The following is a 26,456-nucleotide window of genomic DNA, read 5'->3' on the forward strand; positions in this document are numbered from 1 at the left end:
ATATATATATATAATTACATCACAGGTATTAATGATTTCATGAATATGAACACATTTGGATTTTCTTGTTCATGGTTATGAGTGCTGAACTTCTTCTGAACCATAAAGTGATATTTGTGGCCGTTTTGTCGGCTGATGTGTTTGATTCAGTCACTTTGTGCTTGTATTTAAAATTAACTGAGATTTATAAAGATTGATGCATTTAGAAAAAAAAAATGTGTGCATTGTTTTTTGGTCTTATAAATTACTCAAAATTTCTGAAAATTATATGCATGTCTTTTTAAATGATGCTCCAGAACTCAAGCTCATATTTTTTAAATTGAATATCAATCAGTGAATCATGAAAACCCCTGCAGAAGATGGAAATTATGACACAAGACTGTGTAGCCAAATTGTGAGTCTCAAACACTGAAACAGATCACTCTTGGTTCTCTGTGTGTTGACTCTGTGTAGTTTTACTGTATCATGAAGCTCCTGTGAGGACGCTGAACATCTGCTGATGGAGCTGCTCTATTCTGAGAGGAACACAATCACTCAAATATGAGTTTGACTGTTTGACTCTTTATTCTCTGAAATGAGTCAGTTGTGTTGGACTGATGGAGAGATGAGGTTTGTTCACACTGAGACTCTCAGCAGTCATACTGACCTTCTGAATGATTGAATCAACTGTTGATCTGTGATGAGACTCAGTCAATGATTCATTCTGATGTGTGTCCTTCAGTATCTGTGTCTCTCACAGCTCTTACTGAATCACTCTGGCTCCTAGTATCATGGATAAGATTCATATCATATTTATTATTATTATTATTATTATTATTTTATTTTTTTCAGCAATAGAAGAATCAACAAAGACCCTCTTATTCCATCAATGTTCAGGTACTTTATAGAAACTGCCAATGTCTCTTTCACAAGAAGGAACTCTTTTCAGTCCTACATGGAAACATGTCGTGTTATAGTCATTATATGAAGCGTCTGTCTTCAGGTGATTTGTTTTCTGATGTTCAAAAATACCAGAAGGAAACATTAGTTGAGGGATGTCATCTTATTTATGACTGTAATGTGTGCTGTGTTAATCAAGTCATAATCTTATTGTGGCATGTTTTGCTATAGTAGCAAATGTCAAATCATATAATAAAAAACAAGAATCAATGTTATATTGTGTTGTGATGAAACTGCTGTTTGTTACAAACTGTATCTCCTCAAGCTGCAGTGTCTCTCAGCTGTATCAGTGCAGTCACTGTGACTCTGACTGACGGAGGTTTTTGTACGACTCTTTATCACTGTGTGAACACATATTGACTGTTTGGATAGTGTAAACTCTGACAGTAATAATCTCCTGTATCTTCAGTCTGGACTCCACTGATGGTCAGAGTGAAATCTTTTCCTCCGCTAGATCCACTGCCACTGAATCTAGATGGAGTTCCTGACTGGAGGGTTTTTATGTAATAAATGAGGAGTTTAGGAGCTTCTCCAGGTTTCTGCTGATACCAGGCTAAGTAGCTGCTAAGTATCCCTACATCTATGTTACACTCTATTGTAGCTGTTTGACCGAGCTGGACAGTTTTAACTTTAGGCTGAGTCACAGTGATTCCTCTGGATTCTGAATAAAATAAAATAGATTAGTTTGCAAATCTTCTTAATATCAGAATATTAAATTGGTGTAAACAATAATAACATTACCATTATCAAAAATAGACATCCTACCTTGAATAAAAGCTGCAATGGTCCAGATGAGGATGATGATGTTGTTCATTGTTGTTGTTGTGTCTTGTGTGATGATGAAGATTGTGTTCTGTTCTGCCCTCAGTCATGAAGTGTTAAACTCACAGCTCTATAAACACTCTCAGAGCACTGAAGCATGTGCTGACCATGCAAAGAAGTGGGCAGGATTCACAACAGCTCGAGCTGCCAACAAACTCATATGCAATAAAAATATAGAAAATTAGGATTCAGTATTGTTTGAATTTTATTGAATCTGATTCTGCTTATAGATTCTGATTCTTATTGATTCCTATAGTTTCGGTTCCAATAAGATAATATATATATATATATATATATATATATATATATATATATATATATATATATATATATATATATATATATTATCTTATTGGAACCGAAACTATAGGAATCAATAAGAATCAGAATCTATAAAAAATATTTATTCTTTCATTTTTCTGTTGCAGCTGAATAACATGAGGAAAAAAACAGCAGCCTACAGAAAACATAAGGCTACAAGAGGAACTTTTGTCTATGGTTTTATTATGGTAAATCAGGGACAATAAATCAATTAGGAATAGCAAAAAAAATACAACTGAACAAATTTCAGGCACAGAAATTGACATAAATTTAGAAACACTGCTTCGTTTTCTTTCTCATTTCTCATGTTGAAGTCCACTTAAGACAAATAAATAGCTGCATCACAAGAGTGAAAGAGAAGTCATCTCTGGTCCAGAACAGTTTTTAGACCGGGAACACACACCGCTGTTCTCTGTGCTCTGCTTCAGATGTGTGATGGGGATCATTTTACTGACTCAGATCTTTGAATCTCGTTCGTCAAAATGAACAAATCTTTTTTTTTAATTTATTTTATTTTTTATTTTTTTTAAGCAGAATATAATTAAAACGTATGTTATTAGCCAAATTATTATTCCACCAAACATCTACTTAATGCAACATTTCAAATAAGTCTGCTAATCCAATAAAACTACAGCATAATGCAACCAAGGCCAAATAATGTAAAACAGAAAATATTAATTCATTGTTTCAGATTATCTGTTATTAGTCTGTTAGTTTCCCTCACTTCTCCGTTCTTTAGTCACATCACATCTCTATAAACTGAAGCTATGCAGTCTGTACTGGAAACAGAATTGATTAGTTTATCATATGAATATAAAACATTACATATTAGTAACTATATGCTGTTATTATATGTAGGTATTATTGAGGCCTAGACCAATTTGGGACCAGAAACGCATCACTGTAAACATGTTTGAAGGGAAGTTTGGGAATTATGAACTAATTTCTGTGTACAATACTGCAGACCTGACGACTCGAGAAGTGAACTTCTCATTTCTCTTTCCGACACAGACTGCTGTAGCATTTGGATAAATCAGACACACAACATTTAACAAATAATATCTAACGCCTCCTCATCTAACCAAAGGGTCTATGGACCCTTCCCCCAGAAGGAAGCTATCTCCTCAAAATGGACTGGACAGGTCTCTGGTTCCCAACCAAAGGGACACTTTCTGATAACACTAGGTTTATGACGCCCAGGAATGTGGCTAAGCGATGCTAAACTCAAGTCTCTAAAAGAGACACTTAATACACAATAAAGGGACTCTCCTCTAATTAATCCATAGAAAAACCTTTCTTTGAATTAATTCACATATATTTTAGGGCATTGTGTATACTTTTACTGTTCTTGTATATTGTGTTTTGTGTATTGTATATGTTTTATATGTGCGTATGATGGATCACTGGTTAATATAACCTCATCTATATGATGTTTGGTATCTATGAGTTAGTTTTTTCATGATCTAAATTAATCTAATAAAAGAGTGTATATTATATTTTGATGATCTTAAAGATTCTTCTCTTGAATCCACCAATCTAATTTCATATGCAAGACACCAGACTAGAGACAAAGAGTTGTAAAACTTCCCTCCAAAAGATACCATTCCTCATTGGCTCAATCAAATCCTGAGGGTGTGACATCATCCCCCTATATAGATCACTGATCACCAGATCAGGAGGTTCTTTTAGATTCAGGAATTCCAGGAGATGATGAGCTAAGAGCCTTAAAAACCACACTAAGCTTGTGCCAGGCTTCGGCCTTGACTATTCATTCATCGAGATCCTCTGATTCGAACCGGTCTTGCTCATCTGTTCACTTCAGCAGAGACCAACTGGAAACCCAAAGTGCATCAGGACTCTTTATCAAACAATCGAGATGTGCAAGTATCAAGCTTAGTCTTATTAATTGATACATTAAGTATCATATGCACCTTTTACAAAGGTGTTTTTGAACTAAGAAACTTATGTTTCCTTCAGGCTGTAGATCTGCTGAATATCAAATTATACTAGAGCTTTATGTCTTTATTTCTTTTCTCTTTACTGCTTAAGCTTTTACCCTTTTCCTTATGAACACTGTATGCATGTGTGTTTGTGTGTTTGTGTGTGTGTGTGTGTGTATGTTAGACTAGTTTAAGTGTTAAAGTAGTTAATAAAGTCTTACTTGTCTCACACTTGAGGTTGTTCATTGTTTGCTCATAACTGAAGTCCCTAATAATGCAGATTTTTGCTACATGCTCTGAGTAGTATTGTACAGTAAAAAAGTTATTTTCCTTAACCAGGAAATTAACGTTCTTAGAATTGACAGACAGTTGACACTGAGAGGTCAAGTAAATACTTACAGCGGCTCTAAATATTTATAATTACTCATAACTAGTTATGATTGATCATTCATATTGCCCCCTTGAAATGATTCGCAACACTGCATAATGTCTGTAGGGCTGTCACGGGGTGAACAAATGACTCAAACCCAAACCTGAAGATCCGAGAGGTGAACTAATCATGTCTCAGTAGTTATTAGTCTGCACCACCTGCCAAGATTTGATTGATGACTTTGACCTCTGACCTTGACCCCTCCCCACCTGACCGTGAAGTGTGCAATGTGAAACTGTGAAACCAGGCGTGAAATGACACCATCCATGAATAATCGGCAGCTGTGACTCGTCATCTGTTTCGTAATATATCATGTCATAAGAGATTATCCTAATGACGAATGTGGCGGTCATCGGTTTGAAAAATAGACACCGGACCTCCGGTACATGACTGTTTCTCAGTGAAAATACAGACAGCGTGCAAGAAAAATGAATAATACATTATTCAATACATTTTAATTGTGTATTCAACATATACTTAAGTTTATTGAGAGTATAAATCACATTTTAAACATATTTTAAACAAAAACTGGTCATAAACAATGCCTTCTCAAAATTGAAGACACGTACATTCATGTTGCTCACATATTTATGTATATTCATAAATAATTATAAATAATTGTATAATGACATCATGCTTCTAAAGCAATTCATTAATTTAAAAGAAAGTATTTCCAATTCTTAGTCTTGTTCTTGCCATATTTTTAGTGTCTGTTTATGTTTCATTGGTTACTTTGGTTTTGACCCCTGCCTGGACTGATTATGATTTGGATTACCCCAATAAAAGACGTACCTGCATTTGGATCTCTCTCTGTGTTTTTCTGGATCGCGATCGTGACAGAAGGACTCCGTCACACACGAGATCCAGCAGTGTGTCTGTTGATGTTTCTTCCCCAGAAACCGAGCGGGAGAGAAGGAGTCAGTTTGAGGGGACCCGCCTGGTCGTGTTTCGCGGGAACAATTTCAATTTTTAATGCCACAGAACAATGTAAAACTTACACATGCAAGTCAAAAAGCATACAACACGTATTACATACTCAGAACTTACAGGAAATCAAACACACACGCAAACAACACCTCAAACATTGTGTAATATATACCAAGCACACATATACAACACTGCAAATATGAAAAGCATGTTGATACTTATTGTTCAGTATTTTTAATGTATCTGTATTGTCATTTTTTAAATTGTTGTAAAAAACTCATCGTATCCGTTTCTTTCAACATTCCCATTTGACATTAAACCGTAGGTCTATGTGTACACCCCAATCGGTCGTAAGTATTAGCATCTACCGAGTGGTACATTTTTCTTTTTGTGCACTTTTGACGGATGTGATAGACGGACTATGTCATCTTGTTGTAACGTGAACGCGATTAAGAACTATAACACTACACTACATTCCCCTGAAAAGGTTATAGATATAGTCTTTTATACAGGAACTATGTCTACCCATCAGAAATATGTATCAGTTTACCGAAATCCGCTCTTCTAAACTATTGTGAAAACTTTAATGCAGCTCTGTAAATAGCTTTTGTCTACTACTGTATACATTATTGTTTGGTTGTCTTTGTACAGTCTTTAAACATGAGATGTGTGTTTACATGAATTAATGATTGGCGGCGAGACACTAGGCTTCAACATGAAAAGTGAGTCTCTGTTACAACTATAACATATCAAATGATACATTACAAGTCATGGATGTCATGGATACAGTATTTTCATTGTATGCGTTTCTAAACAGTACTTCAATAAATAAACCGCTGTTGATAAGTTGTTCATTTAAGTGAGAGTCAGGATGATTTTGACTGTTTAAGTCATTCATTGTGTTTAAAGGGGGGGTGAAATGCTATTTCATGCATACTGAGTTTTTTACATTGTTAAAGAGTTGGATTCCCATGCTAAACATGGACAAAGTTTCAAAAATTAAGTTGTTCCTTCCAGTTTGTCACAAGTTTCGTAAAGTTTTTTTCGAGTATGGGTCTGTGTGACGTTAGATGGAGCGTAATTTCCTTATATGGGTCCTAAGGGCACTTCTGCCGGAAGAGCGCGCGCTCCCGTAGAGCAGAGCACAGACATTCACTGATCAGAGCGAGAGCTAAATGTCACAAAAGAAGTGTGTTTTGGGTTGCCAGGGCAAGACAACCCTGCACAGATTACCAAAAAAAAACAGAATTAAGGGACCAGTGGATGGAGTTTATTTTTACAGAGCATCAATGGAGTTGTGCAAGTGTTTTTGTTTGTTCCCTACATTTCGAAGATGCTTGTTTTACAAACAAGGCCCAGTTTGACGCCGGATTTTCATATCGTTTATTTCTTAAGGATAATGCAGTCCCCCTAGAACGACCAGACACAGGACCAGTTTCTTCCCCCAGGCAATCCATCTTATGAACAGCTGATAATAACTGTGGAACACACTACACTATTTATATTTATATACACATACACTTATTTATCTAACACACATACTTAGCGTACACTTACATTTTTTGCACATAATATACATGTACATACATAAATGCTCATTGTAATATACCTGCCATACATTTTCATTTTTATATTGTCATTCCTTACCCACCTATTTGTATTTTTTTGTATTTTTTATTCCTTATTGTGTTTTTTGTTCTGTCACTGTTATGTTGCACTGCGGAGCTTCTGTCACGAAAACAAATTCCTCGTATGTGTGAACATACCTTGTAATAAAGCTCATTCTGATTCTGCTTCTGATACAACTATTTGAAAATCTGGAATCTGAGGGTGCAAAAACATCTAAATATTGCGAAAAATATTTGAAGTTCAAAGCAAAGCATTTTATTACTCAAAAATTAAGTTTTGATACATTTATGGTAGGAAATTTACAAAATATATTCATGGAACATGATCTTTACTTAAAATCCTAACGATTTTTGGCATTAAAGAAACATCTATAATTTTGACCCATACAATGTATTGTTGGCTTTTGCTACAAATATAACTGTGTTACTTATGACTGCTTCTGTACTGCAGGGTCACATTTATTCACTCACTCATAACAACAAACAACACTAAACCATTGAGATATTCAACACAGTGGACAATAATTAATGACAACAGAAAAGAAGAAATAACAAGAAGAAAATATAAAGACTGTCTGCGTGTCTCTCTCTACAAACAATTAATTACTTCAAAAATGGCAAAAATATATATGCATTTATTAAAGCAGCGCATGTGTATGGAACAGTGATTAAACTGACTTGGAACCAGTATTCCAAGAATTCCAAGAGGAATCCAGTATTCAGACAGACCATGGAATAACTAACATTTACTAATGGAACCTTATTCTAAAGTGTAATTGTTTTAAAAAAATGTTCTAGAGAGGAGTCACGTGACGTGCTCATGAACCTAGTCGCACTTGAATAGAGTTCCATACTTTTGGCCCCTTTTTGCTGATTTTTTCGTTTTATTTTAAGTTTATATCACTAATAACATTTTTCCTAATGTCTGGCAATCGGAAACAGCAAGAGATGTCTCAGTCGCCTTCTCCGATTAAGAAGAAATCTAAACCACCGATCACAGATGATATGGTGGATAAGATGGCGAATACTGTTGCACACTTTGAGGAAATTCTAAGATCTGAGTTGACAGCGATGCGGAACGAGTTCGCTTCTCACATGTCAGTTGTTCAATCGCTATGCTCCAAAATGGATCTTCTTAAAGGGGAGATGAGAGAACAAAAGAAAGTTGTTGCGGATCACGATAGGCGAGTAGCAGCGCTCGAGCAACAGGTTGTTGATTTACAGGATCGCAATAGGCGCTGCAATCTGCGTCTGGTTGAATTACCTGAAGGGTCCGAAAAGGACGACCCTTTGGGCTTTTTGAAAAGATCGCTGCCGGCGTGGCTCCCGTCTCTGGCAGGCAAAGAGATTGAAGTAGAACAAGCGCATCGCGTGTACACCAGGCTCTCCTCAGATCGCGTTAAACCACGGGTTTTTCTTTTTAAGTTGTTGCGGTACACGGACAGGGAGCTCATTTTGCGGGCCGCCAGACTTCACGCCCCGGTGAAAACATCCGACGGAGCAACGCTGTCTTTCTTTCCAGATTTTTTGCCGGCCACCGCCAAAAGAAAAAGTGCATTCGCGCCAGTAAGAAAGGAAATGAGAGGCAGGCATCCATTCTCTATCCTGCAACACTGAAGGTCATTCTCAATCAGGGTGAACCTAAATTGTTATATTCCCCAGAAGAAGCAAGAGTGTTTTTCAGATCCCATTCATCCACCAACTCTCACTGAACTTCAGCTGGGCGCTTGCTATTTAATCGAAGAAGAGATGCTCGTAGATGCTCTGTGTCTTTCACTGTTAACTCTAATATTTACTTCTGAACTTATAGTTACTAGATAATTTCATTGAACATACAGTATCGCTTCCTGATCATGGTGGGATAATATTTATGTTCGTTGTATTCTTTCTCTCTTGTTTTAATTATTTAATTTATTTATTCTTATTTCTTATTTCTTATTTTATTTTTATTATTTTTTTATTATTATTATTATTTATTTATTTATTTATTATTATTATTATTTATTTTTATTTTATTTTTTCAACAGAGATACTATCTAGTCAAAATGTGACTTTGGGGCCAATGTTGGTGCTTCTGTAATGTGCAGGTTTTTGTTGACGCCACGGATCATACTGTCACAGCCACACCTTCTACACTCCCGGAATCGGACACTTACGCCACACCCACTCGTCCCCAAACACCTGAATTCTGAACACCTGTGCATCATCACCAGTGCCACATATAAAGCCATCAGTCACCATCACCCAGTGTCTGGTCTAGCACCGATCTCCTCACTTACCTGAACGCCATTCGTCTAACCTACCTGATCTGCTGAACCCTCTTCATCCTCATCTGTATTCCTGTTCCCATCGTCTTCGTCTGAGTCGCCATCTGTATCATCATTCACCTAAAGGAAAGTTGTGTTATCTCTGTGTCATCTACGTGTCAAGATTCACCTGTGTCTGAAACCTCTGATTCACATTAAACACTATATCACTTAATCCTCTGTGTCCTCGTCTGTGTCTGACAGAAGACCAGACCTCATGCAGAGCTCTTCAGATACAGGCGAGGACCGCACCGCGGATCCCTTCACTGAACTGGTTCACGCTGTACGGTCCTCACTAATGCAACAAACTCAACTTTCCTCACCGGCTGTCAACAGTTCAAACACCGCTACAACTCCGGTCACTTCTTCAGTTGCCCCTGCGAGTCCCATGGCCAAACCAGCGACATACAGCGGCACGGCGGAGGATTGCAGCGGGTTCCTGCTACAGTGTTCCCTCTACATGGAATCCAACGCTCATTTATTCACCACTGAACGCAGTCGAGTCGCATTCATCATCAACCTGCTCTCAGGTAAAGCTCTCCAATGGGCTCAATCTCTCTGGGACTCGAACCCATTTGCCATTGGATCAGTCACTAATTTCTGTTCTCAGTTAAAATCTGTCTTTGGTCAGCAAACCTCTGCATTATCTGTCCATGATCAATTATTTACAATTCGCCAACAGAGAGATGAATCCGTGAGTGATTATGCCGTACGCTTCCGTACATTCGCTTACATAAGCGGCTGGAATGAAATTGCCTTAATTACAGCATATCGCCACGGATTGTGTGACAAAATACAAGGTTTGATTGTGGTATATGAAGACTCACTGGGACTCGAGTGTCTAATCCAGAAATCCATTAGAGTTGCCCAGAGACTCACTGCCTGTCATCAGCTCACTCCCGCTGTACTTCCTCCGCCCGCTATACCATCTGTCGCTCCTCCAGCACCTGAGCCCATGCAAGTGGATTCTAACCATCTATCCACATCGGAACGTCAGCGGAGGATTAACACCGGGCTGTGTCTCTATTGTGGGGGAGATGGACACCTCTTACCATCCTGTCCAGTACTGCCTCCACGCCCAGCGTTGGAGCGTTGCTGGGTTTATCGTAACGACATCCTGGACCCCAGCCTTCTCACTGACTTTCACCGAGACCATCCAGACCGCCCCGCTCCCCGTGGCCGAGGTAGACCCCGTCGTCGCACAAGATCCCAGCCGTCAGGAGCCGCCCGTGGAGGAGGGGGTACTGTCACAGCCACACCTTCTACACTCCCGGAATCGGACACTTACGCCACACCCACTCGTCCCCAATCACCTGAATTCTGAACACCTGTGCATCATCACCAGTGCCACATATAAAGCCATGAGTCACCATCACCCAGTGTCTGGTCTTGCACCGATCTCCTCACTTACCTGAACGCCATTCGTCTAACCTACCTGATCTGCTGAACCCTCTTCATCCTCATCTCATACCTCATAAGAAGGGCCAGAAGAGACTGTTCCTGCTCAAGAGACTTAGGTCTTTTGGAGTACAGGGTTCACTCCTAAGGACCTTTTATGACTCAGTGGTGGCGTCAGCCATCTTTTTTGGTGTGGTATGCTGGAGTAGCAGCATTACAGTGGCAGACAGGAAGAGGCTAAACAGGCTGATTAGAAGGGCTGGTTCTGTCCTGGGTTGCTCACTTGAGCCAGTGGAGGTGGTGGGAGAAAGGAGGGTGAGAGCTAAGCTCTCATCCATGCTGAAGAACTCGTCCCACCCGCTTCATGGGACACTAACATCACTGAGCAGCTCCTTTAGTGACAGACTGATACACCCACGCTGTGCAAAGGAGAGATTCAGGAGATCCTTTCTTCCTGCGGCCGTGAGACTTTATAATCAGCACGGTTAAGTACTAAACCGAAACCACAACTCAGAGACGGAAAGAATGCCATCTATGCATATTCACTTGCAATGTTTTTATATTTGGTATGTGTATATGTGTATATATATATATATATATATATATATATATATTTTTTTAATTTTGTATTGTATTATGTATTGAATGTGACTATTTATTGATTATTTCATGCTATCCACTTTCTGCTGTAAATGTTGAAATTTCTCACCTGTGAGACAAATAAAGGTTGATCTAATCTGTATTCCTGTTCCCATCGTCTTCATCTGAGTCGCCATCTGTATCATCATTCACCTAAAGGAAAGTTGTGTTATCTCTGTGTCATCTACGTGTCAAGATTCACCTGTGTCTGAAACCTCTGATTCACATTAAACACTATATCACTTAATCCTCTGTGTCCTTGTCTGTGTCTGACACATACTAAGGGGTGCTGGCAGATCAAGGTTTGTTTGTTCTTGGTTTGGTCTGCCATAGTTCATGGAAAATGTTAATATATTTTTGAAAACTGATGGGATGGGGGGTGGTTTGATGGTAGACTCAACTGGTTTTGTTTTCAAATTTCTATTTTGTCTTATTATGCAGTAATGCTGTTTGATACCTATGACTGACCTTAATATTCTAAGTTGTAATATTAATGGCCTAAATGGCCCACAAAAACGTACAGGTTTTCTGGATTTTTTGCGAAGGAGAAAGATTGATATAGTGTTAGTTCAAGAATCCCATTTGAAAGAGGAGGATGTACACCGGTGTAATAAGTTTTATGAAGTGGTACTGTATCTCATTCATCTTCAGATGCTAAAACCAAGGGTGTTCTAATATTGGTGCGGAGGACTTTAAATATTACTATTTTAGATAAAGGTTGTGATACAGACGGTAGAATAACACACATAAAAACAATAGTGGAGAATAGGAATATTGTATTTATCTCAGTGTATGCCCCTTGTACTCCTGAACCTACTTTTCTCTCTGTTTTGTCTTCCTATCTTTTAAAATTTTCAGATTTTGAAATTGTATTAGGTGCAGACACCAATTCTGTAATGTCGCATATCCTAGATAGATCTGGACCAAAGGAATCACATTCTCAAGCCTTGTGTTCTGACAAACTTAGGCAATGTGTAACCTCGTCTTCATTGGTGGATAGTTGGCGTTTACTAAATCCTTCTGCTTAGTCTTTCACTTTCTTTTCTGCTACTCATAAATCCTATTCACGAATTGACTATATTTTCATTTCTACTTTATCTTCAGCTGTTCGTGATGCCGATATCTGTTCCTTATCTTTGTCTGATCATGATGGAAATTTGTGCAGATTATCTTTGATCCCTCAACCGTCTCGTGCGACTAGATGGCGATTTAACCCTAAATTATTACAAGACGAAAACTTTTGTAGTCAATTCAGAAATAATTTTGCTGAGTTTATTGAAATTAACCAAGGCTCAGTGGATGATCCGCGAACACTTTGGAATGCAGTAAAAGGATTTATAAGGAATAACTCAATTTCATATGCCTCTTTCCTTCAGAAAAACCGACATAAAAAGATTGAATTGGAATCACAGCTCCAGAATCTGACTAGAGACAATCAGCGTTGTTTCTCAGACAATACACTCAGCAAAATCATGGCGGTTAGATCCGAGTTTAATTCATTACTGCGATCCAGGGCAGAATTCCTGATTCAAAGATGTAGACAGAATTATTATTTTCAAGGAAGTAGACCAAGCCACCTTTTAGCTTTAAGAATACGCAACAGTGAAAAGTTTGCTAATATTTCAGCAGTGAAATCCCAATCCGGGCTCATTGTGACAGATCCAAAAGACATTAATATTTATTTTCATTCTTTTTACTCTAATCTCTATACTTCTTCTGCTGTTGGTGACCCTGACTCTTTTGCATCTTTTCTGTCCAACCTTGATTTACCTAGGCTGTCAGATTCGGACTCTGATTACCTGGCTGAACCGATTACCCTTCAAGAGCTGGAGTCAGCAATTCGATCTATGAACAAGGGGAAATCCCCAGGTTTAGATGGTATTCCTGTCGAATTGTATATTACTTTTTGGTCTGATTTAGGCCCCCTCATGTTAGATATGATACATTTTTCAGTTACTCAAGGTTCATTTCACCCATCTATTAATTTAGCTGTGATTTCTCTCTTGTTAAAAAAAGACAAGGATCCGACTTCCTGTTCTAGTTACCGGCCACTCTCTTTGATAGGGACTGATGTTAAATTATATGCTAAGGTACTATCTCATCGTTTAGAGAAATATATGAACAGGCTAGTTCACCATGACCAAACAGGGTTCATTAAATCTCGCTCAGCTTCAGATAATTTACGCAGATTATATCATATTATTAACTCAACTAATAGTTCGTCTTCCCCTTGTGCAGTATTATCTCTAGATGCAATGAAAGCTTTCGACCAGCTAGAATGGAACTATTTATGGGTGGATCTACAGCATCTGGGTCTAGGATCGAGTTTCATAAACATGATAAAAGTTCTGTACGCCAATCCAGCAGCCTCTGTTCTCACAGGTTCTGTCTGCTCTAACCCATTCTTTATACATCGAGGTACTCGTCAGGGTTGCCCACTTTCTCCTCTTTTATTGGCCTTATCCTTGGAACCCTTAGCTCAAGCAGTCCGACTATCTGAAACTATTTCTCCCATAAGTATAAGGAATACTCATCATCATATTTCTTTATTCGCTGATGATATCTTATTGTTTCTGGAGAAGCCGTCACATTCTATTCCCCATGTATTGAATTTATTTGACCATTTTGGATCTCTCACTGGGTTTAAAATTAATTGGAGTAAGTCATGTCTACTTCCCCTCAATTCTAAATTTGATCCCATTTCCCTTTCTGTATCTATTCCAGTGGTTCAAAACTTTAAGTACCTGGGGATAGATAATTTTCCTTCCCTGCAAGAAATTATTTAAAAAAACTATAGTAGTATTCTAGGCAAAATATCGTCAGATTTAGAAAATTGGTCTACTTCTCTTCAGGCTCATATATCGGTGATTAAAATGAATGTTCTTCCACGTATTAATTTCTTCTCTTCTATGATTCCTCTAGCTCCACCAGTTGGTTACTGGAACAAACTTGATGCATGTGTTTCACGGTATATATGGGATGGGAAACGTCCTCGTATTAAACTGACTACTTTACAACGAAGTAGATTACATGGAGGTCTTTCTTTCCCTAATTTTAGATTGTATGCTCAAGCCTTTTCCCTCCGCCCTTTATCAGTTTGGTTTGACCCTGATGCTTCTGTATCTTGGAGAGCAATTGAGGAATCTATTGTGTATCCATATAAATTGAAGGATCTCGTTTTTTCGGGGGTTCCGCTTAGGCAGTGTAAATCTAGGTTTGGTCCCATTGTAACCCATCTCCTTTCTACATGGAGGGATGTTGAAAGACGTTTACAACTAGTTGAAATTTGGCATAAGCATACGCCAATTTTTCACAATAATAATATTTTGTCAGGCAATACTCCATTCCATTGTCCGCAATGGACTCATCACAACGTAAATACTCTGGGAGATAATTATGATGATAGTGGTTTACAATCCTTCCAGAATCTCAAAACTCAATATAATCTGCCAGGCACTTCCTTTTTTATGTATTTGCGCATTAGATCGGCCCTACGGGCATATGGGGTGCCCTGGAACTCTCAACTGCCTATTCACCCTTTGCGCAAACTAATCCTTCCCTCTGAGGAATCTCCCTCCTCTGCTTCAGTTATCTATCTTTTTCTTCTTGAGCATTCTTACAAACCTTTATCTATTACAACTGTTTGGGCTAAGGATCTTAATGAGGATGTGCATGTTTTATTCTCAGATCAGATATGGGGAATGTTTAAACTGTCTTCTAAAAACCCAAACCACCAAATTATTCATTGGAAATTGCTGCATAGGGTTTACTTGACCCCACTGAAACGTTATCATATGAATCTGTCATCTTCTCCTAAGTGTGTTCTCTGTCCGCAAGGATTTTTAGGCACATTTTCGCATTTTTTTTGGGAGTGCCCCTCTCTTTCACCTTTTTGGATTCAGCTCTCACAGGACCTTTCTTATTTGTTGGGTACTGAGATATGTTTGTCCCCACGTCATTTTTTCATGAATGACTTTTGGGACCTCACCTTGTCTGTCCAACAAAGAGGTTTACTGTTAGCTGCTCTCACTGCAGCAAAAAAGTTGTTAGTCAATCGTTGGAATCCTCCTCACACAATGGACAGAAGAACCTGGGCGGTTTATTTGTAAGATATAATCTCAATGGAACTCTCAACTTCTCGTATACATGGATCTAATGTGAAAACTGTCAATTTATGGCATTCATCTTTTAATGTCGTTTCATCTTTTCTAAAATCTTTGTAAGTATTATTTTATTGTATTTTATGTATTAATATTACTTAATTTATTCATATTATTGTTTATTTTACTTTATGTATTTATTTATTATTTTTCTTCTCTACTCTTTAGTCTACCAGGGGTGGGGATGGGTTCTACATTTGCTCAGTTGCTTTTTGTATTCTGCTGTTGTAAACAAAAGAAAATTTCAATAAACAGTTGTTAACAAAAAAATTGTCATCACTTGCCTTTCAATGTCTTCCTCAAACTCGTGTGTGTCCTTGTAAAGCAAGAGAAAATATAGATAGCATGTTAGAGCTAATGAATTGGATTATTGATTTTTTTTTAAGTAAATCTTACTTAATTCATTTAATCACTGGAAACTTTGTTCTATTTTAACTTTAACTCTATTTTAACTATTTTTATTTTATTTCAATGACCATGCACATAGTTACTCAAATGGCCAAAATAAGTTTCATCAATAAGTAACGATCAAAAATATTTTATCATAAAAATAATAGTAAGTTTCATGAAATCATTCAAATGGTTAAGTGAAAAGCAACAGCCATACACATTTTTTTTCCATACATCCCTTTATTAAACTAAATAGCCCGTTGTTATGATATCACTGACCTGGGTAGACCCAGTGTGTGGCCAGTGTCATATACCAAAAATTTGAACTGAAAGAGAGCAGTGCAGGAGCATGTTGTTGCCCTGTGTGTTTACACTGTGCCAAGTGAAGATTTAAAAAAATTTTTCAAGATGTTGTAATACTCACAGCAAACTCCTTGAAAAGGTCCTCTTCTTTCTCTCCAAGATAGACAACAAGGCAGCGGATAGCTACTTCTCTCCGTACTTCAGATGTTTTGTGCTATTTAATAAAAATGAAAAAAGAATAAAGAGAAAGTGCCAACACTGAATAAATATGCTTTAATCTGAACAGGTGAATGACAACAACTTGACATTTTAAACACAAATATACATTATTTTAGTGTGATGGTCTAAATAATTTACAATACCTTGAGAAGCATGTCCCTGATCTTTCTGATTCTTTCATAAAGGTGGCTTCAAGACTTACAGTGGTTATTCTCTTGAATTGTTCATTTATCTGTATAAAACAGGAATGGTAGAACATTTAATATGTAACATCAAATTACATGTAATATGTTCTTATACATTAAATAATACTGTGTTCAGCCCTGTTCTCAGTACTTTTTTAATGCAACATGACCATGGTATAGCCTGCAATGTTTTAGAAATGCTATTTGTGAAAAAAAAAAAAAAAAAAACTGCCTCTACTAGCTTTTTTACAGAGATCAAAAGTCTGTTCATGTTGGTCAAACAGCAAACTGCCTACAATAAAACTTGAATGCTATCTGTGTGAATGACGACAGATTTTTTTTTAAATGTGTCTGTGCATTAAATTCTTTTCCTTACAGCATGAATGAAATTATCTCTCTGGCTGTGCATATTTTTCAATGAAACCGTTTTTACATTCTTATCCATTGCTATCCTGGTCAAATTACACTGCTAACATCAACTGTATTACCAGGTGTAGGTAAACCTCTAGTTAAATGGAGATAATTTATTTGTAACTGAAATAAATCTCAGATTACTCACCTTGAAATGTCCTTTATGTCGTACTGGTCAGGTTAAAACATGTCTGAACTTGCTCCTTGCTCGTTTAGTGGGGGAGGAGCTTTGAAATTCTGAACTCAAATGGTGAGGAAAAATTAAGTTATCAAGCCAATTGCATTGGGTTGCTACAACATAAATATTGGTTTAAACTACTCAACACATATATTTATGTTTAAATTACATACATTATTAAGTTGATGTAATTTTCAACATTATTCTGTCATGACAACTCATTAAAATAATGCTGGCAACTTAAAAGGTTTAATCAAATTAACAATTTAGAATTTTTAATTTACAACAATGTAATTAATTATGTAGTGGTAACAGATCCCTTGAATTATTTTTTAGAGTGTGTGTTTAAAAGCCCAAGTCCATTCAGTTAGTGTTTGTCGGGTCTACTCATAGTGTTCCTGTTGTTTCCATTGTGGATTATCCCCTGTGTTTCCTGGATTAAAGACTATTATTTGTACTCCAAGTTTCTCTCTTGTTCCACCCAGCACAGATCGTGACGGTGTAACTTTTGGCCCTCTAGCGCTTATGCTTCTTGTGGAAGAATATTGTGTCTAAATCATGACAATTGATGAATGAATGAAATCATGATAATTACTTGTAATTTATTTTTGTCTATATGCATAAGAGAACTTCTTCCCATGTGATCACAAATTAAATGGGATTAAATGGGATTTTCAGCCCACACTCCCACCCACTGGGCAAAATTATGTCCAGTAGATGTCTTTTTATGTCTTTGGAGAAGTTGAAAAGACGTCCACTGAGGAGCCAGAATGAAAGTTTTTATGACGTCTTTTTTGACGTGTTCTGTACGTCCGATTTAGATGTTCACAAAACCTCCTTACAAGGTTGAAAACTAGTTCAAAATTGGTCAGTGGAAATATTTTCAACATCATTTAAGGTTCATTTAGGCAGAAATTATACTGTTTCTGGACCAAATCAACACTCTCATTATAATATTATTATTATGTATTAATATTTTATTAGCTAAACAAATGCAAAGCTTCCACCAAGAACAAATAATTCAAGCAAGAGTACAGCGCTGCCTTCAGTTACCCGGATGAATCTGTGTTATTAGCTTTTACTGGTTGTTGTCGAGGGATAGTAAACCTCGAAATGTTGCGACTGACCAATCAGAATCAAGTATTCCACAGAGCCGTGCAATGAGCCCCAATAATGAATTTCAACTATAAGATAAAGATCAGTCTTTTATTTGGTTATTTGAATATCGTACTAAACTGACTTCCTTGTGATTTTGTTCTTGATTTTCAAATCCTTCTTTGGGAAGACTTTCAGTGTTAAAATATAAAATGTATTATAATGATAATGTCACAGCCACACCTTCTACACTCCCGGAACCGGACACTAACGTCACACCCACTCGTCCCCAATCACCTGAATTCTGAACACCTGTGCATCATCACCAGTGCCACATATAAAGCCATCAGTCACCATCACCCAGTGTCTGGTCTAGCACCGATCTCCTCACTTACCTGAACGCCATTCGTCTAACCTACCTGATCTGCTGAACCCTCTTCATCCTCATCTGTATTCCTGTTCCCATCGTCTTCGTCTGAGTCGCCATCTGTATCACCAGTCACCTGAAGGAAAGTCGTGTTATCACTTTGTCATCTACGTGTCAAGATTCACCTGTGTCTGAAACCTCTGATTCTATTAAACCACTATATCACTGAATCCTCTGTGTCCTCGTCTGTGTCTGACAGATAACTATTACAATACCTAATAATATTTATTATTCTGTCTCATGACTGTGGCGTCATTTCTACTGAAAATTTGAATAAATAAAACATTTATCAAATTGAAAAACAAAGGTAAATATCAAAAATATATTTTTGAGTCATTTCCAATCAAGCTATAATTTTACTAAATTATGAGAAAAGTGTGAAAATATTATTTGATTGTGTGACTTCCAAAAACATAATTTTCACTACTGACATTTTAATCACAGAATGATTCTTAGCACAATACATAATTTGAGATTTTCACTTTGTAGAAGAAGAAGAAGAAAAAAATAGGAATTAAATTGTAATGTTCTATCACATGCAAAATGGAGATGTCATGATGAACTGATGAACTGTTTCCCTGAATACTGTAAGTATCGTCAGATTACATTGGATTGTTTAATGGTGGAACATTTTAAATTATGAATTAAATACATCCATGGTGAAGTTATGAGTGAAAAACACATTAAAGAACCAGAAAGACTCATTAATCATTACAAGACTATCACATTTTTGTAAATGAGACTGTTATAAGAAATAACCTCCATCAGCAGCTGCAGTGTCTCTCAGCTGTATCAGTGCAGTCACTGTGACTCTGACTGACGGAGGTTTTTGTACGACTCTTTATCACTGTGTGAACACAGCTTTACTGTTGATCCAGTGGTAACTCTGACAGTAATAATCTCCTGTATCTTCAGTCTGGACTCCTCTGATGGTCAGAGTGAAATATTTTCCAGTACTCGCTGTTCCACTGCCACTGAATCTAGATGGAGTTCCTGACTGAAGGGTGTTTATGTAATAAATGAGGAGTTTATGAGCTTCTCCAGGTTTCTGCTGATACCAGTATAAGTAGTTGCTAAGTATCCCTACGTCTATGTTACACTCTATTGTAGCTGTTTGACCAAGCTGGACAGTTTTAACTTTAGGTTGAGTCAGAGTGACTCCTCTGGAGGCTGAAGAAGAAAAAATAAAGTTAGTTTGTCAGTAAATCACCTTTTATAGCAAAATATTGGTATATTAAAATGGTAAAAACCAACAATAGCTTATTATTTATATCAAACCCTAATATACCACCTTGGATAAAAACCCCAATGGTCCAGATGAGGATGATGATGTTGTTCATTGTTGTTGTTGTGTCTTGTGTGATGATGAAGATTGTGTTCTGTTCTGCTCTCAGTCATGAAGTGTTAAACTCACAGCTCTATAAACACTCTCAGAGCACTGAAGCATGTGCTGACCATGCAAAGAAGTGGGCAGGATTCACAACTGACTGAGCTGATAACAAAACCATATGACAGTATACTTGATTTAAATTTTTCACAAATATTATTTTGGTAACATTTTAGTATAGAGACCAATTCTCACTATTAAATAATTGCTTATTAGGATGCCAATTATTAACATATTGACTGTACCCAAACTTAAAGGGTTAGTTCACCCAAAAATGAATATTCTGTCATTAATTACTCAGCCTCATGTCGTTCCAAACCTGTAAGACCTCCGTTCATCTTCAGAAACACAAATGAAATCTGAGCTTTCTGACCCTCCGTAGACAGAAATAGAATAAACACGATCAACGTCCAGAAACATAGCAAGGAGATCGGTAACACAATCCATGTGACATCAGGGTTCAACCGTAATATTATGAAGCTACGAGAATACTTTACGTATTACTAACTATTAATAAGCAGTGAATTAAGAGGGTTTTTTTTTTTGCAAAAGTAGTAGTTAATAGTTTGTTAATAACGAGAACTGGACCTTAAAATAAAGTATGGTCATTATTTTTAGTAACTGTTGTTGAATCCAGGTCCAGGGGTTTGAAATGTAAAGTGGATTCACAGTGATTGAGCTGCAGATGAAGAATAGAAACATTAAGAGAAACACAACGTCATCCATGATAGAAGAGGTCAAAGGTCATTAGGTCATTAGGTCATTAAATATATACTGTATCTTGAAAAAGTGTTACATAAGAACATTTTGAAGATATTTTATTTGAAAGCTTTATTCTTACTTTTTGAAAATCATTTTTTTTTTACTAAATGACTGTCATCAATAGCTGAAGTGTTTCTTCTCTCAGTGTGTTGAAGTGTTTCTCTCTCTGCTGGAGTGTGTGTTCACTCGAGTGGAATAGAGGTTTTTGTACGAGTGTTTCATTAGATTGTATCACTGTGGTACACATTCGGTGGAGGAACTAAACTGGTGCTCGGTAAGTCCCTCTTTTTAATTCTTGCAATTTAGATAAATAAAAAAATCTGTTTTTAAAAATGAAACAACAAAATTATTATTGACAATAAATATTATTTATAAAAAATATTTAATATAAAATATTGTTTCTTTTTTTATTGTGAAAGTGTAAACTACTCATCATTTTTAAATCTTTCACCCCAGTGTGTGCACACACACACACACACACACACACACACACACACACACACAACCTGTAACCGGCAGGTTTGTAAAACATTTACAACTGATGTAAATGTTTGTAAATGTAAATGTAAATGTCTAGTTTACACTAGATTAAAGAATGCAGAAAGTGTTGTAAATGATGTATTCATGTGTTTTCACAAGAGGTTTTGAACACTTTGTAGTGTGTACTGCAGTGTAAGGGCGACTGGTGAGAATTAGACAGATGTCTTCTGACACACATGGAGTATTTGAACTGAGAGATAATAGTACAATGTTGATATTTCAGTGATTTAGAAGTGATTAATAATATATTAACTAGTAACTTCACTAGTAATTATACTAAAAAAATCATTGAATTTACTTTTTTTAAGATAAGTAGTTTCAATCAATTTATTTTAGCTACATTTAAATACACAAATTTAGTTGATTAACTATCAACATTTTCATTTTAATGTAGCTAAAATATATTGTTTGCAAACACTTACCTTAAAAAATTTAGTATATACTGTTTTAGTGTATTAACCTTTTACTAAGGATCTGTTTGATTATTTCATGATGCTATTTTTAAAGATAACTTACAAGATCTATAAATCGTTAGCATATTACTTAATAATCATTTGTGAATGTATAGTCATGTTTTGTTAATTATTAGCTAATCATCATCTAATCACTTGTAAATTATTTATAACTTAATGTACAAAACATAGATAAAAATATTAACATTTCAATTATTAATCATTTATGAACACACAGTCATGTTTTGTAATTGATAGTTTACTCAGTTTAAAGAATTAACAAAACACACACACATTGTTAGCATATAATTTATTAATTGCTTGTGAATATTTTGTAAATTATAAGTTACAAATTAATCATTAATCATTAACTAATCAATAATAAATGACTTAAAAACTGAACATTATTATAAAGTGTTAATATTCACTTTGAACAAACAATTCCTCTAAACACTTACAAATGTTTTATCAGTTTATATATATTTTTTTCTTTCATACATTTCTATATTGTGTTCATAGTTTTTATTGTAGATGTCATAAACAGAAAAAGACAGATTTGATGTTAAAATGTAAAGGTAGCAACTTTCTGCAGATTATTTAATGAGTCCGAAACTGTTTTGATCGTGTTGTTCTTCTAATTCAATGATTTTAATATGCATACAAAATATGTGTAAATCTTTTAAACTCATTTGATTCAGTTATTTTCTAATTCTGAACAGTAATATACTCTAACTTGTAGTCACACAATCTGTATTTGAAATGTAGTGTCAAACTTATAAAAAAACGCATAAAACCAATGTAATGTTAGGATGTAAAAATGACTGGATTACAGTAGTCAGTGTCTTAGTGTGTTTAGTTTTATTTATGAGGTTTAATTTAAATGTGTAAAGTGTTTGTGTAGTTTGTATATTCTGTATTAATCAGCTGTAGTGATGTTGAATATCATGAATGATGAGATTGTAGTGATTTTGACTGCACTCCTCATGTCTGCTGCTGAAAGTCCTGTTGAAATGCTGTGAATGCTGCAGGGCAGAAGAGTGCTGGAGCTGCAGTGTGTTTTCTCTGTGTTTGTGAATGTGTTGTGTTTGTCTCCTGCAGCTGGTCCCACAGTGAAGCCCTCAGTGTCTCTGCTGCCGCCCTCTTCTCTGCAGATCTCTGGAGACTCAGCCGCACTGCTCTGCCTGCTCAGCTCTTACTCTCCACAGGGGGCGCTGGTGAGCTGGACACTGGACGGCTCAGAGGTCACCGAGGGGGTTGTGACCAGCGCAGAGAGCGAGCAGGACGGCCGCTACAGCCGCAGTAGTGTCCTGACCCTCAGCAAAGCACGCTGGGAAGCGGGAGAGCAGTACGTCTGCAGAGTAACACATGATGGAGCTCCTCATGAGGCCTCGTTCCACAAGAGTCGCTGTTAGTCGCTCGCAGTGCTGATGTTTCTCCAGTGAGCGCTGCTCTCTCCTGAAGATGAGCGTATCTGAGTGTCCTGTGTCAGGCAGGATTCACATGAGTCTAGTGCTGCAGCTGTAGTCATTTACAACTCAATACTGAAAGAGAGCTCTAGTGTCAAAGCACTGGCTGATCTTTCAATCTGCTGTGTTTGCTTCAACATTCAATAAAGCTTCTCAACAAACTCCATTTGTGTCTGACAACATCATTCAACTAACAGACGAAGATGCAGGTGTCTTTCAGAAGCTCGATCAGTAGCAGTAAATCTAGTCAAATGAAGCTCTTGGGGTTTGAACATGGTCTCTGGAGACAGAGCTGCTCTATTCTGAGAGGATCACAATCACTCCACCCTGACAATGCAAATGAGATTTTCAGCTCACACTCCCAGAGTCACTGTTTGATTGGTGACATGATCTGGACTGAAACACACCAGTTTCACTTCTGCTGTAGTCCAGCAGCACACAGACAAACTCATTATTACATTTCAGGTTTTCTATTCATTTTTTTTAATTGCTAACATCCTTTTTCCAATCTGTAGTCACATTTTCAAAACACTATACACATTTAGCACAACATCAGTCTGTTGTGACCATATCTTTAGCACAATTCATGTTGTTTCCACACAATATTCAGTTATTTAACACATTTCTAAAATGCTTACATTTGCTTTTCACATAAGCTATACCTTATACCAAAATCATAGATCTTTCTTATTTTTATTTTTATTTTTATTTTCATTTTTTTTTTTTTTTACAAATGCTTAAACACAGCATGACAGAAATGAAGACCTAATGTTCCAAACTTGAAATATAGTGTAAAGCCTCTACTTCTGCAACAACATCAACTCAAAAGTATTGGAAAATATCTCTATATAAAATATTGTAATAACTGATAAGCGATTTTAAGTAACAGATCACTAAAATATTTAAAAATAGCTGATTCCAGTCTCAGTCGGAAGAATAGTCAGGTGTTGATGGTCTTTACATTACATCAACATAGAGTAAAAAAGACATCTTTGAATGGGTTTTGTGGATGCAGAACAACAGAGAAATAGACAAAGAAAAATTATGCATGTGTTTCTTGTTTTTGGACTGCTTTCCCTGTTATTGACCTCTAGCCTGTTTTGGATTTTGATTTTGGATTACTCCATTAAACACACTGCATTTGGATCTCTCGTTTCCTGTGATCAATCGTTACACTATTTAACATGCACTGTGACATTTAGTCCTTTTTAACTTATAAACACAAAATAGCTTAAGCCACTTTGAAACTCCTGTTATTTTTATTGTTATTATTATTTTATATGCTACGTTATGAACATAACATTTCAAACATACTGAAATACTTTATTCACGGAGTGAAGGCGGAGCGTGTTTCTGGTATCAGTTCGCGCGGAGGGGAAGTTGTTGCTGCTCATACACTCTGCTGTGAGTGAGAGAGATGTTTCAGCTGACAAAATGAAGACGACTGCGGGAACACAAGCACAGCACATCCGCCAAAAATTAACCTGCAGAAATGCTCGTTGATCGACTCGCCAAGCTTTACTTTTGTAGGTTGCATGGCAGTAAATAATTCAATAATATGACCACGCAGTCAATACAGATATTTAATAAAAACATTAAAACAAACAGGGCTGTAAAATAAAACATTAAAAAACGCATGCTAGATCTAAACCGGACACAACAAGCTGATGACAACTCTCGCGTCTGGTGTAGACACAGACAGTGACTGCTCTATTTACAAATAAGTTCTATAATAATAATAATAACAATAATAATAAAAACTAACCCAGCGGCATAACAAGATGGAAATATAAACTAGAAAATATATTAACAGTTCCTCCGTCCATGACACTGAGTCACTGCTGAGCTGCCAGTTTTAATCTGAACAGCTCTTAAAGCTGAGTGGATGATGGGCTAGTATTAAATAAATAAATAAATAAATAAAAATAAAGGTCTTCCCAGCATTAAGGTAACAACATTGCTGTTTTTTCTAATCATCTTGTTTCAGTTATAAATTTGACTGCTAAATGAGTGAAAAAAAGAACTATATTAAAACTTTTGTAAAATTTATTCGTCATTTGAATATTGATTTAAAAATCGGTTTAAATCATAAATCAGATTTTTTTTTCTAAAATAAAACAAAATCTGGGATTTTTTTTTTTTAGGCCATATGCTAATGCCCTACTTTAAAAGCAAGTAAAGAAGGCTCCCTTTAAAATCACTTAATTTGTCAATTACTAAAGCCCTTTTTTACATCGTGTGAATTTTGTTGATTATAATGAGAGAACTTGAGTTTAATCATGAGGACGTTTTATTAATCTGTCCATTCTTTAGAGTATCAAAGATTTAATCGTGCAGGCTTAATTTTATTTGTTTCTTGTTTTAAAATATGGGAACGAAATTATGCAGTGCTTCATGTTTAAACATATAACAATTTCTTAATCAGTTTACAGACAAATGTCTTTTTCCCAATAAGTTATGTCAAAATGAAGGACAGGTAACGAATAACAAAAATGCATGTTGTTTTATTAAAGGAAAAAATATATTTATATTTAAAATATAAATTAAAATATAGGCGTAATATATGAAAGTTTTGACATTTTGCATATTAATCCATGTAGCCTACCCCCCTAAGATAGGCTACCACTTTTAATGCTCCGATGCAAAGTAAACCACAATTTATTTTGAATAATATAACGCATAATTAATATAATATAAATAATACTGCACACCTTTTAAATGTGTCAAACCTAAAATATGGTTTAATACCATATAGCTTAGAAAATATAAGCATAGACTCAGGCACAGGCTTGACATTTATCCTGCTTGAATTTGTTCTAAGAAATGCACATAACTTCATAAATACCAAACTTTTATCTGTGAATATTAAAAAATAAATATATTATATATTTAAACTATAGTGTTTCTCTTTCATTTTCCGTGACTGAAGCAGTCAAATGTAACACATCAGCAAGGCAAAACTGACCTTTATTTGCGAAAATGTGCTTTAATGCACTTGTTTGATAACTTGTGGTTAAAGCGCCACTCAGCAGTCAAAAGCTGCAAATGCACTTTAAAAACGCCGCAGCGGCGGTACCCGTGGCGGTAAAAAGGGCCTTTTGAATGTCTACTTACTGTATGTATGGCTTGTG

At 36.3% G+C, this 26,456-nt stretch overlaps 2 long non-coding RNA genes and 1 gene segment (V, D, J or C); 1 reads left to right on the forward strand and 2 right to left on the reverse strand.

The window, feature by feature from the left end:
* Window positions 1–1,086: 1,086 nt before the first annotated feature.
* Window positions 1,087–1,821, reverse strand: LOC113081682 (immunoglobulin kappa variable 1-9-like). The segment is given in 2 exon segments: window positions 1,087–1,600; window positions 1,705–1,821. Coding segments are annotated over 2 exon segments (372 nt in total).
* Window positions 1,822–16,323: 14,502 nt separating this feature from the next.
* LOC113081681 (uncharacterized) lies at window positions 16,324–18,074 on the reverse strand. The gene is made up of 3 exons (XR_003282261.1): window positions 17,167–18,074; window positions 16,566–16,654; window positions 16,324–16,417 (listed from the first exon to the last, which is right to left on the reverse strand). It is a non-coding gene; the product is annotated as an uncharacterized LOC113081681 (long non-coding RNA).
* Window positions 18,075–21,011: 2,937 nt separating this feature from the next.
* Window positions 21,012–23,486, forward strand: LOC113081680 (uncharacterized). The gene is made up of 2 exons (XR_003282260.1): window positions 21,012–21,141; window positions 22,958–23,486. It is a non-coding gene; the product is annotated as an uncharacterized LOC113081680 (long non-coding RNA).
* The last annotated feature ends 2,970 nt before the right edge of the window (window positions 23,487–26,456 follow it).

Source organism: Carassius auratus, unplaced genomic scaffold, assembly GCF_003368295.1.
Source record: "Carassius auratus strain Wakin unplaced genomic scaffold, ASM336829v1 scaf_tig00034984, whole genome shotgun sequence".
Classification (NCBI taxonomy): domain Eukaryota; kingdom Metazoa; phylum Chordata; class Actinopteri; order Cypriniformes; family Cyprinidae; genus Carassius; species Carassius auratus.